Below are 17519 nucleotides of genomic sequence, written 5' to 3'. Positions count from 1 at the left end.
ATCACAAATCTGGTGCTATCTCCAAATCTCTGGACTCAGACCAAAAGGAGATGCTCAAAAGAGAATCCAAATGCAGAAAATAGAAGTGCTCGTCTTTTGGAAATATTGCCACCACAAGAGGAAACTGTCTATCAGGGAGGAGAGGGGAGTTGTAGTTCTGGAGCCAAGCGGACAGTCCTCATTGTTGCAGAGGTGTCAGCATGCTTTATCACAAACCTTAGCCTCTAAAGAAATCACTTTCCTTTTCCTCCAAGAACTGAGTAGGTTGCTTAGTTTCAAAACCATGCACTTCTAAGACGACTCTCACAACAAATCCGCAAATTAAGAAGAGAGCAGGTGTGGTAACTCTCTCTCTGCACTTTACAAAAGGATAGCAAAGCCAAAGAGAAGCCACCTGCCATTATCACTCCTTTTGACACACCAGCCAGTGCCTCCCTAATCTCTTCACTGCTGCCTGCATCTCCTGGTTCCTCAGAGTGTAGATCATGGGGTTGAGCATGGGGGTCATGACCGTATGGCTGAGGGACACAGCCTTGTCCATGGGGAATGGGGTGAAGGGCCGGGCATAGAGGTAAATGCTTGGGATGAAGATCATAGACACCACGATGATGTGAGTGGTACAGGTGGAAGCTGCCTTACTCCTTGCCTCCCTTTGGTGGGAGCGCAGCATCATCAGGATGACCAAATAAGAGATCAGGAGGAGAAAGAACCAGATGACATCCAGCATCCCACTGTTGGAGATCATGAGGAACTCCAAGAGGGCAGTGTCCGTGCAGGCCAGTCTCAGCACTTGGGGAACGTCACAGTAGAAGTTGTCCAGGATGTTGGGGCCACAGAAAGGCAGGGGGAGCATCAGAGACAGCTGTACAATGGAATGGACAAAGCCCCCTACCCAGGCAGTCACCACGAGCCCCACACAGAGCTGGGTGTTCATGATAGTGACGTAGTGGAGAGGCCGGGAGATGGCAATGAGGCGGTCATAGGCCATTACCGAGAGGAAGAAGACCATGGCTCCTCCGAGGAAGTGGAAGAAGAAGATTTGGGCCATGCATCCCTGATAGGAGATGGTCTTTGGCTCCGAGAGCAAGTCCACCAGCATCTTTGGGACAGTGACAGAGGAGAAGCAGAGATCTATGACAGCCAGGTTTCGGAGCAGGAAGTACATGGGCACATGGAGCTGGGAGTCAGAGGACACTGTGACTATGATGAGGAGGTTTCCAGTAACAGTGATTACATAGACTAACAGGAACACCAGAAACAACAAGAGCTGGAGCTCCTGAGCCTGTGAGAGCCCCAGGAAGACAAACTCTGATACCCAAGTGAGGTTCCTGGGTTCCATGGTACTTGTTCAATGCAGCTGAAGTGGTGAGAGGCTCAGAAGCAAGAAGCCTGGGTGCATATGGTGGGCATTTTAACGAGCAGATCTGATACCAGGAGCTGCATGAATGGACTGCCTCAGGGAGTTTACAAGCTGGGGTGGGAAGATGCATGCATGAGATGCTGAAAGCCATCCAGAATCATAGGCAACCAGCTTCCCAATACCAGTGCATTACAATGGGGAAACTCTGGGAGCCACTCAGACCTGGAGCCAAACTCCAGGGCTCCATCTCCTTGAATATTCACCATGAATAACTTCCTGGAATAATCAGGCCGCCCTGTCCTCTGTGAAGTCTACTTGTCTAGAACGTACCCCTTTCGTCAAGACATTCAGTTTTGCACTCCACGGTTTTCATGCAACATTTAGCACATCAACATGTTAACAGATTTTCATGCAACTATGTTTCCCCACCACAATTCAAATTAAGATCCTACAGATATAGATCTCATTTTCACAATTTCTTTGTTCCTGGCAATGTGTGTCCTTGCCATACTCAGTACTTAAAAAGGATCTGGTGTTGACTGCAGCGTGGGTGAGTAGTACAGGACATGCACACCAGTGCAGGGGGACCTCTGGACACACCTGGGTGTGTGAGCTACCGAGTGTCTTCCCAACTCCAGTGTAGGTGCCCCTTCTTGGTGAGGTCTGCAGGAGCTAGGTGGAGATGAGAGAAAGTAGAGAAGGGAACTTCGTTAGATTCAGAAATAGATCATGGATTTAGCTTGAGGGGACTATGAGAACCATATGAAAGGAGAGCAATTTTAGAAGACATTACTAAATCCCAGGATAGAGAAGAAAGAAAGATACAGAAGGAAATGAAATGGAAATAGATGAAGAAGTAAAAGAGATCAGAGGAGCTGGCGCTGTGGCGCAGTGGGTTAAAGCCCAGGCCTGAAGCACTGGCATCTATGGGCACTGGTTCTAGTCCCAGCTGCTCCTCTTCCCATCCAGCTCTCTGCTATGGCCTGGGATAGCAGAAGATGGCCCAAGTGTTTGGGCCTCTGCACCCGCGTGGGAGACCCAGAAGAAGCTCCTGGCTCCAGATCGGCACAGCTCCGGCCATTGTGGCCATCTGCAGAGTGAACCGGAGGATGGAAGATCTCAATCTCTCTCTCTACCTCTCTCTGTAACTCTGTCTTTCAAATAAATAAAATAAGTCTGAAAAAAAGAGATTAGAAGGCAGGGTAGCAGAACACAGGCAGGATGGACATAAAATGTTGCAATGGGAACACATAGCACCGAGGTGGGAAGCAGAGCTGGGAAAGAGATGGAGAGGACCTGGTGAGTACCTGGGCTCCCCACTGCCTTGGGTGCAGTCTCCGGCTGCCCATCCCCCACCTGCCCTAGTGCAGCCTGTTGGCTTCTGGAGATCACTGGCTTCTCACCTTGGCCTTGGCTTCCACTGCAGTCCTCCCTCTACACAGCTGCCCCTAAGGCCTTTCAGAGCCAGATCTGCTCAGACTCCTCTTTGACACATTCCCTGTAGTGGCCGCTCCCTAGGGCTCCATGCAGCTATGCCAAATTCTTGGCGAGTGCAGACACATGACCACATGCTCCGGTGGCTACCACCATCACCTCCCACAGAGCGATAGATCCTGGCCTCCACCCACCTTTCAGTCACCGTCTCTGCCCCTCTGAGCCATTGGCTCTTTGTGAGTGATGCTTGCCTCCACAGCCCCGGCGCTCACTTCCATGCTTGTTTCCTGCGTACCCTCACTGTCCTCCTACCTGGGAAGGGCTCCCTGACCTGGCACCTCGCTGTGACCCCCTCGCCGCTTCTCCTCGGAGAACACACTCTCCGTCTCTCTCACTCTTACCCCGTTATAAACACACCGCTCCCGGATATTGTCATTTTCCAGCATTGTCCTTCGTTTCAGCTCCTCCCCTCAACCATCCACATTCATTCCAGTGTCTTAGGAATCAGAGCCTGGAGTGGCTGACAAAGCAGTGCTCAAGAAAAGTTGCCAGTGGTGTATTGAATAGGATACGGAGTGTGGCCACCCCTCCGTAGGGCATGTTGGAGTGATTTTACTTTTCCCTTGATCCTCTGATCATAAGGGCAGTGCCATGCTCAGCTGCTAAAGTTGCTGGTCTCCTCATGCATCCGGAAGGAGGGTTTCCCACAGCACATTCCCCCAGATTCCTTGCTGTCCCTGACCTCGCGTTGGAGTTGCTACCACCGAGTCTATGTTACTTGCTCATTCTGCCCAGCATCTAGCAGGTGTTTTCAAGAACATTCATAGAGATGACCTACCAGCAGGTGAGGAAACCCTCCGTGTCTCACCTTCCTTCAGCCGCCAGTGGCAGAGTGAGTTCAGGTCTCTCACCTTCCTGAGGGTCTTCTCCAGGCAGCTTCCTGGGTTCCCAGCAATGCCCAACCTCATAGCCCCGGGGAAGGGAATGCCCTCAGGGAGAAGGCATTGCACAGTGCTCAAGAACCAGGGCTGGATTTATTCCCCCGGGAGCAATGAGCAGAGGGAGTTGTTAAAAAGTTTCTGAGTCTCTCCAAGACACTTACTAGTTGAGAGGTCTGCCTTGGGGGCAAGAAGACAAAGCAACAAGGGCCTTGACATGGTAGAGCTTCAAGAAACAGGATTAGCAGGCCAAGGTCAGAGAGGACAAGTGTCTCTTCAAAGAACACACATTCCAGGGCATTTGGGAGGAACCCATTTCATGGAGGAGCTGCTTGACACGCTTGAGCATGCACCAGAGCCAACCTGGAGGCTTGGGAAAGGTTCAAAACCCACTGCCAGGTTTCTAGTTTAGTGGGTGGTGGGCAGAGCCCTTTCCAACATGGAGTCAGTGATGCTGATGCTGTTGGGGCCTCAGTTGGTGGGCACTGATCTCAAGGTCTGCTGACAGTGTTCTTGTCAGCATGTGGACAGTCTCTGTCTCACTCGCTCTCTCGCTCACTCTGGCTATGACTCCCTCGCTCCCGCTCTCGCTCTCTCAGCATCATCCAGACAACTGGTTTGATTTCTCTCTTTAACATTTTTATTGATTTGATCTCAACTTTGGGCAATGTCATCAGTGAAAAAATGTCTAACACATTGGAAACTGCAACCCTGCACATTCTATCTTATTTTGACAACCAGGTCTCTCATGTTTGATTCCTCCTCCATCTCCAATTCCCCAGCACCAGCTAAAAATTCTAGTATTTTATATGTGAATTATTATCATTAATCTCATGGACTCATACAAGGACTTATGTTTTAAAATGGTGCCTTTTTATCTGTGGTGCCCTGTTAGGCTCTGGCCCTGCCATCGTCTTGTACAACAAGTTTTGATCCTGAGCCCAGCCTGGCTTACTAGAAGTCAGGTGACCAAATGGCCCAACCACAAATGTCAGCTCCACCCCACCCTAATGGGATTTTTGTTCCCGCTTCCTTACCTCTGCAAAGCTATATAAGACCTGTTCTCCCAGTACAGGCTGCTGTTCTATCCTGCACGGGGAGGCAGCCTGTCTGGATTCCCCCACCCAACAATAAACCTTTCCTTAACTCCTGTGTTTGTGTCTAGTGGCAGACTTTCAACTAGTCCAAGAAATGTGTATATTTTCTTCTGGAGTTCCTCATCTCTGAAGTGTCAGAGAGTGTTTTCCCTGATCTGTGTAACTAACTGAGCACCTAAAAGGAAACCTGTAGAAGTGAAACTGACACTATGAGAAACAATGACTTGATCAGCCCTTGAACTGACTGTCGGGGAACAGCTTATTATTTTATTCTTTTTAGCATTTTCCTTTTCTACTTAATACCATTGGTTGAACTCTTGAATTAATACAATTATTCTTAGGTGTTTAAATTTAACTGAAAATTGATCCCTGTTAAAAATAAGAGTGGGATATGAGAGGGAGGAGATGTACAGTTCAGCACATGCTCACTCAGACTTACCCCTAATGGTAGAGCTAGAAACGTGCCATGGGACTCCAAATCCCATTAAGTTGGCATGTACCAATGCCATCTTGCTAGTTAAAGTGATCAATTTAAGTTCATAACTGATCATAAAGATAGGATTAAGCTTCAGAGGGATTTATAAATAAGACCAGTGTCTGCCAGTAATACCTGATAGAATTAAAAAGGAGAGAACGATTCAACATGGGAAGTGGGATACACAGCAGACTCATAGAATGGCAGATGTCCTAAATAGCACTCTGGCCTCAGGATCAGCCCTTAAGGCATTCGGATCTGGGTAAAAAGCCCATGAGAGTATTATAGGCATGGAAAGCCGAGGCACTGCTGCAAAAAATGACCTAAATGAAAGATCTCTGTGAGTGAGATCCCAATGGAAAGAATGGGCCATCAAAGAAGGAGGTACCTTTCTCAGAAGGAAGGAGAGAATGTCCATGTTGATTATGGCCTTGTCTAAATAAGGTCGGAGTTTGTGAACTCAAGAGGCTTCCATAGCTTTGGCAGCTCATGACACCTCAGTGATGACTGGCATCATAAATAAGAGCATCAATTGTTAAACCAACAACAGGAGTCACTGTGCACTTACTCCCCATGTAGGATCTGTGTCCTTCATGTGTTGTACTATGCGAAGTAATGGTAAAACTAGTCTTCAAACAGTACTTTATTCTTTGTGTGTCTGTGTGGGTGCAATCTGTTGAAATCTTTACTTAGTATATACTAAGTTGATCTCCTGTATATAAAAATAATTAAAAATGAATCTTAGTGAAGAATGGGATGGGAGAGGGAGTAGGAGATGGGATGGTTTGTGTGTGGGATGGTAGTTATGGAGGGGAAAACCACTATAATCCAAAAGTTGTACTTTTGAAATTTATATTTATTAAATGAAAGTTTCCTAAAAAAAGATATTTTGTGTTGATGCTGTGTGACAGAATGGATCTTATCAGTTTCACTCATGATCATCTGGGCAATTTTACGTTACGAGGGCCAATCCCTCATGATTCTGATTTAGCTCTCCATAAGAAAGACCTCTGATCTATTTCATACATTTCCCATCTGTCAAGTACCTACCCAAACTCATTTCTGGTGACTCCTTATGTTTTAACCTAAAACATGATAAGGAATGTGGGATTGTGCATTATTTATATGCTGTAGAGATCGACTACAGCGTAGTTTAATGCTGGGGAGTACTGTCTTATTTGGGGATTAGTAGGGTGTGTGTGTGTGTGTGAGTGTGTGTTTAAGATTTACTTCTTTATTTGAAATCCAGAGTCACAGAGAGGGAGAGTGGGAGAGAGGGAGAGAGGGAGAGATGATAGAGATCCCTGTTCCATCTGCTGCTACACTCCCCAAATGGACACCTGACTGGGGCTGCTTCATGCTGCAGCCATGATCCTAGAACTCCATCAGGGCCTCCAGTGTGGGTGGCCTGGGTCCAAGCACTCGAGCCATCTTCCTCTGTTTCCCCACATGCATTAACAGGGCACTGAATTGGAAGTAAAGCAACCGGGACTCGAACAGGCACTCACATGTGATGTCAGCGTTTGGGGCAGCAGCTCAATCTGCGGAAAAGTAGGTGTTTATGAGAGAAAGTGAAAGTCGGCCTCCTTGAAGAATAGGAGAGCAGCAAATGGCATGTCTGGTACACCTGTGTGCTCAATTCTCTGGGTACCAAAGCAAGACTCAGGAGCTGCTCTCAAAGAGCTCAGGCCTGATGAGGAAGAAAATCCCAGAAACACTGAATACACTACAAGAGAAAACAGCACCACAAGAGGAATGCTCAAATCTCCTTGGGACCAGCACTTAGCACCATGGGTAAGATGCCACCCAGAGCACCCTTGTCCCAGCTGGAGCCTGGCTTCATGTCCCAGCTGTGTTTCTGATTCCAGCTCCCTACTGTTGTGCACCCCAGGAGGTGGTAGGTGATGGCTGAATTCCATCCACTTGGAAAGCCCAGATAGGGATCCGGAGTCTTACTTCAGCTTGGCCTATCCCTGGCTATTGCAGGCACTGGGGAAGAGAACCAGTGGATAGAAGAGCTTTCTCTTTCTGTGTTTCTCTCTTTCAAGTACATAAAACCAAGATTAAGTACAAAGTAACTTTTAGAAATTAAGGGATGCAGTAACTACCCATGTGTGGGAGGGGGGAAAGTCTACTAGGGGAGATGACATTGGAACAAAGGGGAGGTGGAGCTGTGGGCAGAGGAGGGAAGGGAGTTTCTGGTGGGAAAAACAGAGTTGAAGGTGAGAACTGGTACAAAGCACATTCCAGAAACCCTTAGCTCCTTAGCAGGACCAGAGCACAGGGTTGCAATAGGAGAGGAGGGTGGCGAGGAGCCAGGCTGATGCTGAGGCTTGTTGATGTCCTATTTCTCCTATAGGACACAATCCTATTTCTCCCTGTAGCATGTGAGATGCCAGGGGAGGACACTCTGAGGGTCATGACCCAAAGATGAATTCAGGGTGCTCTAGCAGCCCGGGGGAGGTTAGGTTGGGAGTTGAGACTGGATTTTGATGGTGGCATCCGTCCATTTCTTCTTAGCCCTTGTTGTTTCAGAAAAGACTGAGTGAAGTCAGTTAAGGTTCTAAAGCATTGCCTGTGTCCCTGGCTCATCCTGTCTGAGTTTTCTCACTCTGTAACATGTGAGAGTCTCATGAGAATATATGAGAAAGCACCAGTGATGGATGATACAAAGGAGGGAGCAGATTTTTAAAAAAAAAAGAAAGAAAGAAAGAACGAAAAAAAGAATAAGTTATTTATTTGAAAGGAAGAGTTAGAGAGAGAGAGAGAGAGATCATCCATCAGCTGGTTTCTCCAAATGGGAAGCCGTTTTGAAGGTGCCAGCACCTCTCTCTGGCAAGAGACAGGTAGTTTGTCAGCTCATACATCCTTCCTGCTCCTCTAAAGCTGTTAAGCCCATTATGACAGCAACAGCTCCATGACCTCTTCTGACTCAGCCTCCAACACCATCACATATGAGTTTTTGGGTTAAGTTTCCAACACACAGACTTTATGAGGAGACATTCAGATCACAGCCGGTAATCAAATAATCACACAGTGTGAAGATCACCTAAGCAGCTTGGTAGAGAGGGAACAGACACAAAGGGCTAAGGCCCTTGCGGGAAATATTTAGACAGTGTTAAAAGTGAGGCCACTTTCTAAGTGCCATGGTGGAGACCTGGGTGGAGGGTGCTCAGAGCTGAGAAGAACCTGTGTGTCATGGACACAAGACCTTGACTCCTCATCGCAGATTCATCTGAAAAGGAAGAACACTAGGTTTTCCCTGTGGTGTGGCAGACTCTTAGTTTCAAATCCCAATCTTTTGCCTCTGAATTTGGGACCAGAGGAAGCAGGTTCTAGGCCAAGTTTGCTGTTTAGTTGTGAGCAAGTCACAGCTGTGTTCTCATTTGCCAGGCTGGTTAAAGTGACAACAGTACTTCCACTATCAGTGTTGTGAGGTGTGATGAGATAAAAAGGTGAAAGTGTCTCACACAGTAACTAGTAATCTGATTTGTTGTACTTTATAAAGAAGTTCCTTCTTTTTTACAGATAAAACATATCTAGAGAGGAGATTGTCGTTTAAAGACAAATTACATATTTTTATAAGATTTATTTAGTCAATTTTTTACTTGAAAGGCAGAACAGAGTGATATTTGGAAAGAGAAAGGGAAGGAGAATTTCCTTCCACTGGTTCACTCCCTAAATGGCTTTGGCTGGGCCAAGCTAAGCCAGGAGCCAGGGATTCCGTCCTGGTCTCCTACGGAGGCCCTGGTTCTTGTGCCATTCTCCACTTCCTTCTCAGGCTCATTGGCAGAAAGCTGTGTTGGATACAGTTAGCTGAGACTCAACCCAGCACTCTAAAAGGAAATGCTGGTTCACAAGTGGTAGCTAAACCCACTCACCACAACAATGGTCCCTAAATCAACTTATTAAAAGTTCACTCCTTGTGGCACATCACTAAGCTCTTTCCTAATCTCTTCATGGCTGCCTGCATCTCCTGGTTCCTCAGGGTGTAGATCATGGGGTTGAGCATGGGGGTCAATACCGTGTAGCTGACGGACACAGCCTTGTCCAAAGGGAAGGGCGTGAAGGGCCGTGAGTAGATATAGATACAGGGGATGAAGATCATAGACACCACGATGATGTGTGTGGTGCAGGTGGAAGCTGCCTTCCTCCGTGCTTGCCCCAAGTGGGAGCGCAGCATCACCAGGATGGCAGCGTAGGAGGTCAGGAGGAGGAGGAACCAGATGAGCACCAGCATCCCACTGTTGGAGATCATGAGGAACTCCAGGAGGGCAGTGTCTGTGCAGGCCAGTCTCAGCACTTGGGGAACGTCACAGTAGAAGTTGTCCAGGATGTTGGGGCCACAATAAGGCAAGGGAAGTATCAAAGCCAGCTGTACAATGGAGTGAACAAAGCCCCCTATCCAGGCAGCCACCACCAGTGTCACACACAGGCGAGTGTTCATGATGGTGACATAGTGGAGGGGCCGAGAGATGGCTATGTAGCGGTCATAAGCCATCACTGAGAGAAAGAAGACAGTGCCACCTCCCAAGAGGTGGAAGAAGAAGATTTGGGCCATGCAGCCCTGGTAGGAGATGGTCTTGGTCTCACGAAAGAAGTCTGCCAGCATCTTTGGGCAGGTGACCGTGGAATAGCAGAAGTCTATGACAGCCAGATTGCGAAGAAGAAAATACATGGGCATGTTGAGTCGGGGGTCCAAAGTTACTGTGATCATTATAAGAAGATTTCCCACCACCGTGGTGACGTAAACCAATAAGAACAGCATGAACAGGAGTTTCTGGAGCCCTTGATTATGTGTGAACCCTAAGAGGACAAACTCGGACACTCGTGTGAGGTTCTGGGTTTCCATGAGTTCTTCCCCTCATGCCTAGAGAGAAAACCATGCAAAACAAAGTCACAGAGATGCAATCATTTTCTCTTGGAGGGTCAGGATTGAGTTGATCAATGTCACTCTTGGGTACTATTCAAAGATGTAACTGTGGAGCCTCCAATGAGGATATATGTTTTCAAAGCTCCCATAGACTTACCTCCCTAACCACAGCCTACATCACATTACTGACATTTATGGGTACTTCTCCCCTTTGCACCATGCTGTCCCTGTCCATAGGTTTCATATTTCTTATCACACCTGCTGTGCCCAATATGATGACTTGTGAACCAGAGGCTCCATAAATCTAGTCTATGAGTCTAACAAATGTAATGAATGAATGAATGAAAGGATATGTCAGCAAGTACCTCTGACCATGGACATAACCTACCTGGTGCATAAATTTTGGGAGGTGTAAAGGCAAGACTATCAGCAGAAGTTTGAGAGGCCACAAATGGCTCCCTGTTGAAAGAGAAGTGTGTGTAGAAAAATTGTCATCACAAAGTCAGAAGAAAAGCAAGCAGATGGTCTTGGCTGTAGCGAAGCTGGGTGGTTAGTTGTGTTCTCAAACTTTTCTGCGTAAATACTTCTGCAACATCATATGTTGTCATGGGCCATCTGCAGGGATAACTCAAAGAAGCTCAGGACAAATGCAGCATTTCCTAGAACTCTCCTCTTTCACATTTAAAATTTTATATGAATTTTCTATTATATCCCTAAAAAATCTTTTTGAAGATTTTTAAAATTTAAGTATTGTTGAGTAAGATTTTGGCTGGCAAGATGATGATTGTGTAGAAAGGAGAGGATGTGGGGAGATGTGAAGTCCACTATACCTCTCTCTCTACTTCGTGGGTGTGTGAATGTTTCCATGAGAAAACATAAAGAACAAAAGTCTCAGATATACTCTAGTTTAGATCCTGCTGTGTTTGTGTTATTTGTGTATTTTGCTTTGCATAAATTGTGATAAAAGGAAGGAATTTGAAAATAAAATAACACATGAAGGAATTATATCATGTAGAACACAGGCAAGTTATTTTTTAATTCTCATTGCTGTGTATAAAATTTGTTTGTAACATACCAGATACAAAATCCTACAAAAAATTATTCAGAAATGAAAAAAATATATGACCATGACCTAACACCCCACTCCCAGGTGCACGCAGCACTCCCAGCTGCTGTCAATGGTTTACCTGGAAGTTTCAGCCTTTCCTGAGAGCCAATTATGACTGTGAGAAACTTGATAGGCACCAAGCCCTGATGGAAGAGGACGCCACGAAACTTATAAAATGTTGAATGATTCAAAATTTCTCCCCAAAAAGTGTTCATTGCTTTTTATTATCTGTGGAAAAATAATTCAAATTTATTTCTAGAATTCATCAATCATCTAATAAAATTAAAATATAATAAGGGTAAATTTGCTTTTTAAATGATCACATTGACAAACATATTTTTAAAACTTATAATACTCAGCACTATTGAGAGTTTAGGAAAATAGGTAAATCTAAAAACTGATTTGAAAATACGAGCAAATCCTTGAATTACACTGTCTGACCCAACATCTTCTTTTAGGTATTTAAGGAAATAAAGACTAGTTTTTAAAATTTATGTTCAAGAATATCCAACACAGCATTATCATAATATTGACAAACCAGAAGTGATATAGATGTACAACTATAAGATATTAATTAAATAAAATATAGTACCTCCATGTAATGAAATACTAGTTAGTAATAAAATACATATCCTAGTGATTAACTATATTGGGTTTTATCTTACCATGTAGTGTTATTGTTTCATAGAGTTAAAAAATGTTTTTAAATATGTTATAAAGGCTAAGGAAAAAGATGGAAATGAAAGATCAGTTACTGGCAGTGCTTATATCTGGTTGGTGAGATTGTTAGCTATATTTTTCCTCCTTTATAAATTTTATTTCTCATATTTTACAAATAGTCAAAATTTTTAGTTTAAAAAGCAAAAGAAATATTACCGTGAGACCAACAAAGGAAAAAAGAGAAGAGCTGGAAAACTCAGTGCTGCACAGCAGCGCTGTCAAGGGCTCGAGACATCAGGTGTGTTGAGGAAGACCTCTGGGAAGGAGAAACCTCAGAACTCTGAGGGAAGGGAGAGAGACAAAGAGGAGGGGAGAGATGCAAGTGTGGGAAGAGGGAGTGCTCCCTTGTGAACAAGAGGAGAGGAGATGTCCATTCCCAGGACCACTGCAGATCCACCTGCCTCCTCCCCTCCTTCACAGTGCCCAGCATCATTTACATGGTCGAACCCAGTCAACAACCATGGGCTTCTCCACATCCCTGCTCTACCTGGCACCATAAGCGGCTGTCCATACCATTCCATAATCACTCTGGCACCTTCTTAGCTCTGAACTGGCTCTCCAATTTCTGTTTATTGTCTCCTCACCTGGCTGGACTTCTCCTTCACAACATGGATTGTCACCAAGGCATATTCGTTCTTCCTTTGAAATTAACCAAATTGTTCCTTCTGGCTGAGTTATTACCATGGGTTTTCAAGAGGGTTTATGCCTCCAGGTTCTGCTGCATTTTATCTACCCTGCGACATAGCACACACCTTCACTTCCTAGAAGACATCATCTGCCTCTAGTTCAAAACATTTTCTGGGGCCAGCGCTATGGCGTAGCAGGTAAAGACGCTGCCTGCAGTGCCGGCATCCCATATGGGTGCTGGTTCGAGTCCTGGATGCTCCACTTCCCATCTGGCTCTCTGCTATGGCCTGGGAAAGCAGTAGAAGTTGGCCCAAGTCCTTGGGCCCCTGCACCCATGTGGGAGACCCAGAAGAAGCTCTTGGCTCCTGGCTTTGGATAGGCACAACTCCAGCTGTTGTGTGGCCATCTGGGGAGTGAACCAGTGCATGGGAGACTTCTCTCTCTCTCTCTCTCTCTGTTTTCCTCTCTGTCTCTCTCTGCCTCTGCCTCTCTGTAACTCTGCCTTTCAAATAAATAAATAAATCCTTTAAAAAGCATTTTCCATGCTTCATTATTGGCAGAAAAGAATATGCATTTAGATGGGCTTCCACACAAACTGGCTCCTACCTTTGCAGACCCATCTGCTACTTAGGAGTGGTCATTTCGGATTTTGATAGTATTAAATATCACTATCCCATTAAATGTTTGCATTTTTACTAGGTGCTAGGCACTGTGCTAAACGCTTTAATTCTCATGTTATTCACATGCTTCTAAAATACTGTACTATGAATTTTCCCCACCGTGTAGCCAAGTGAAACAGACTTCACCTTAAAGAAGTGAAGTCATTTGCTTCAGATCACACAGAGAATGAGCAGCAGGCTGGAATTCCACCAGGTCTGATTCCAGAATCTGATCTCTAAGAACTCTTGGCTTCAACCTTGCTTCCTCAGGTCTCAGTGCCTTTCTTCTGCTAACTGCCCCCACCTAGATTGCCCTTTTGTCCTGTTCAGAATTCTAACCATCTCTTTTTCAAGGTTCAGTAATAATTAGCTCTTGCCATGCATTGGTATTTTTTCACCACGACAGCCCGATACATTGAGTACTACACAGTCTTGCTCATAGATGCCTGGTTGCTTGATCATGGATGGAGGGCCGGAATGGGACAGACCACTGTGCAAGTAGCCATTGGATGAAGGAGCACAGTTTGAGGGACGTTGAAGGGAATCCAAGAATCCTAATTCCTAGAATCACCAGATGTGCAAACTTAGAGGCATCATCTTAGCATGGGCACCTTTCTTTCTAAACCTTGCTTGGAAGTGCTTCTTCTACCTACGTGCATACAGAATAGACAGTAGGTAATCTAGACAGGAAAGAAAATAAAGAGATATAATGAAGGGCATAAATATGTAGGGGGAAATGGTGGATTCCAGACCCCTTTCTGTTACTCAATCTTGTCTCCCATCTGTTTTTGCTCCTGGCAAATTAGTCCACACAGGATTAATACATACATATATGTATACATATATATATATATACATAAATAAATAGATAGATAGACAGATATATTTTGGCGAGGTCAAGGCAACTTCGGCTGGCTGACAAGGTCATAGCAAGGTGTGAAAAGGACAGTTTCGGTCCTCTTGGTGGTTTTAGGTTTGTTGGGAACTACACTCTGCATAAGAAAGCCGGAGCTTCCTGGTGGTCCCGATGATAATTGCTGTATTCATAATTTTAGGGAAGAATGCTTAGTCTCATAATCCTCAAAATGTCCATTGCCTTGTAGAATTTTAGTCAAGCAGAATGCTAGTGTAGGAGAAGGCATGATGCTTTATGCAAGGTTGAGCTGTTTGTGGAAAAGAATTAAAAGGCAACAGGCTCCCTGGTATATACTTCCCATTAGAATAAAGATAAATGTTATTAAAGCTTTAATTCAATATATGCTACAAATACAATCCTAACAATGGTTAGGATATCAAAACTGTAGAATAGATCTAGTGAACATTTAAATAAGTACAATAAAGAAATTGGAGTTACAGAAAGAACTGCAAAGAGGGGATACATTTAAAAAAAGGGCCTGCTTTAAACATTGGGGCTTCTCGTAAAGATTAGCTTAGGAAGGTAATATTCTAGCTTGTGTAGCCAATTTCTGCATAGCTCGACCGCACTCCAGGCCTTGGCTTGTGCGGGCAGCCTGTTATCTAGCACCTGTCTGTGATTGTAACCCATGCTCTGAATATGCCCTTGAAAATAAAAGAAATTGTAATTTTAAAAAATGGACAACAGACTTGTTATTGTGAGAAAAAAGAATCATTATCTGACTTTTGATATAAAAATAAATTCTGGTGCTCGAGAACCAGAGCCATGCGATCAGCCTGGCTGTGAGTGTGTCTCTCATTTCTTCGAGTGCTGACACCTCTCACACCTTGGGGCCCCTGGACTGGCTGGAGCTGGTCTCCGGCAATATTTCTTATTTTGAATTGTGTCAAAAGTTGAAAGCTAAAAAAGAGAGGGGAGGAGAAAAGGAGTAAGTGGGTTCCAAAAAAAATAGAGTGAATTTAATAGGTCATCCTGGGAGCAGTAGAAGGTTTCTATTGAACACAGGATTAAGAAATGGAAGGTTATGGAGGAGGGATAGCAACAGAGAGGGAATGGAAGTTTAGAGTCTGAGAAACAGTAGACAGGAGAAAGAGAAAGGCAGAGGAAGAGAAGGGGACTAAAAAGGAACACTGGAGGTGGGAAGTGTGAGAGTAAGACCTGGTTGTATTTTCTCCTAGGTATAGGACGAAACTGCAGTATGTGTGTGGGAGGTAGGGGAGAGAACAGTGTGTGACTATATTCTGCTCTCCCTCCCACCTCTGTCCTAAATTCCACCCAACACAAAAGCCAGCACAGACAAAAGGCTTTGGTCTGGATGAAGCCAACTGCTTGCCAGATCCCATTCCTATAGCATGCTTGCCCTGCGACTTCCCTATACCTTTCCTCCACCCCATGCTTGTCTCACAATCGGCTTTGACTCAGTGTTGACTGTGGGGGGACACAGAGGCCAACACATACCTCTAGGCCAAGGTGGTCAAGGAGACTTAGAGGCCCCCATCTTCCAGGCCACCTTTCTCTTGCAGCTCCACTTTTCTGCTGGCCTCTCTCAGACCAGGAATACATATAGAATTGGCCTTCAGAGAAAGGACATTCCCTCAAGGGATTAAACTTGTTTAATTTTTGAAATGAAGCTGGGCTCATGCTGTTGAGGGCACAGGAGCAATGGGAGTTATTAAAAAGTCTGTAAACTGTTGCATCAGATGCACATAATCGTTGAGACTGTCCTGGGGCCAACACGTTAGGAGTATTGATCAGAGGACCACAATGAAGTAGGATAAATCTTTAGGGAAGTGAATTTCCATGGAGGGTTACAGGAACCCAAACCCTTGATGTCAGCACCATGGACAGTATACTGTCTCCGCCCCCTCCTACCACCACTGTAGTTGGAAAAGTAAGCTATGCCCTCACAATCCAGGTTGCCCCTGCTATAACGTAAACTCTGAAGCCTTTTCCCATGGACAGTCACTAAGACACCTCTTGTTCCAACTCTTGATCAGCTCTCCTCACAACCAGAGTCTATCTCAATATAAATTGACTAAGTTTACCCTCCATATATAATTCACATACCATAAGAATCACCATTTTAAAATGTTCAGTTCAGTAAGTTTTGTAGTCACAAGCTTGTGTAATCATCAGCACTCCCCAACTGGATAACATGTTCTCCAGCCCCCAAAGAAACCTTGTATCCTTAGCAGTCTCCACCCATTCTGTTCCCACCCCAGTCCCTGGCAAACACTAGCTTGGTTTTTGTCTCTGTAAAAGTGTTCTGAACATTTTATATAAATGGGATCAGACAATATGTGCCTTTTTTGTGTCTTGCTTCTTTCACTTATGTTTTCACATTTTATCCATATATCTGTACTTTATTCCTTTTTTGACTAGTATTTCATTGTATGGATAAAGCTATCAGAGTAATGCTGACCCCATAGAGTATGTTGGAAAGTGTGTGTGTATTTTTTGGAAGAGTTTGAGTAGTATTGGTGTTAACTCTCTTTTAAATGTTTGGCAGAATTTACCAGTGAAGCCATCTGGTCTTGGACTTTTCTTGGTTGGAAGTTTTTTAAATACTGATTAAATATTTACTTATTATAAGTCCATTAAGATTTTCTGTTTCTTCTAGAGTTATTTATAGTAATTTGTTTGCCTCTAGGATTTTCTTCATTTAATCAGAATTATCCAGTATGTTAGCATATAATGTCCCAAGTACTCTTTTAATTTTTGTAAGGTTGGTAAAATGTCTGCTTTCATTTCTGGCTTATTCACCAGAATTCTTGTTTTTCTTAATCAACTTAGCTAAAGGTTTGTAAATTTTGCTGAACTTCCTGATGAAGATACTTTCGGTTATATGATTATTTCTATTATTTTTCTACTATTTCATTTGTCTCTGTTATAATCTTTAATATTTCTCTCTGTTTGATTTGGTTTTAGTTTGCTCTTCTTTTTTAGTTCCTTCAATTGTAAAGTTAGATAGTTGATTTAGCATCTTTCTTTTTAATGTAGTCTCTTACAACTATTCATGGTCCTCTAAATACAGCTTTCACTGCATCCTATAAATATTGGTGTGTTGACTTTTTGTCTACATTCATCTCAAAGTATTTTTTAATTTCATCAGTGTTTTCTTCTTTGACAAAGTTGTTGTTGAAGAGTGTGTTGTTTAATTTTTACATGTTTGTGAAATTTCCAGCTTTCCATTTGTTATGGATTTCCAACTGTATTTCATTGTGGTTAGATAATATACTGTGTATGACTTAAATTGTTTACTATTTATTGAGAATAGGTTTATGCCCTAACATGGGGGTCTATCCTGAGATT

The 17519-nt window shown here is 44.2% G+C and overlaps 2 protein-coding genes across 2 annotated transcripts; both read right to left on the bottom strand.

Moving 5' to 3' along the window:
* Nucleotides 1-403: 403 nt before the first annotated feature.
* Nucleotides 404-1339, bottom strand: LOC133777150 (olfactory receptor 4D2). Its single transcript, XM_062216606.1, has one exon. The coding sequence runs from the start codon at nt 1337-1339 to the stop codon at nt 404-406; it is 936 nt and encodes a 311-aa protein (XP_062072590.1).
* A 7881-nt stretch (nt 1340-9220) lies between these two features.
* On the bottom strand, nt 9221-10156 carry LOC133777138 (olfactory receptor 4D1-like). Its single transcript, XM_062216587.1, has one exon. The coding sequence runs from the start codon at nt 10154-10156 to the stop codon at nt 9221-9223; it is 936 nt and encodes a 311-aa protein (XP_062072571.1).
* Between the last annotated feature and the right edge of the window lie 7363 nt (nt 10157-17519).

Source organism: Lepus europaeus, chromosome 18 (genome assembly GCF_033115175.1).
Source record: "Lepus europaeus isolate LE1 chromosome 18, mLepTim1.pri, whole genome shotgun sequence".
Lineage (NCBI taxonomy): Eukaryota > Metazoa > Chordata > Mammalia > Lagomorpha > Leporidae > Lepus > Lepus europaeus.
This window is presented reverse-complemented; position numbering and strand designations above follow the sequence as displayed.

Excerpts from the sequence above, each read along its gene's own strand:
- LOC133777150 (XM_062216606.1), bottom strand. The coding sequence starts at position 1,339 with ATGGAACCCAGGAACCTCACTTGGGTATCAGAGTTTGTCTTCCTGGGG.
- LOC133777138 (XM_062216587.1), bottom strand. The coding sequence starts at position 10,156 with ATGGAAACCCAGAACCTCACACGAGTGTCCGAGTTTGTCCTCTTAGGG.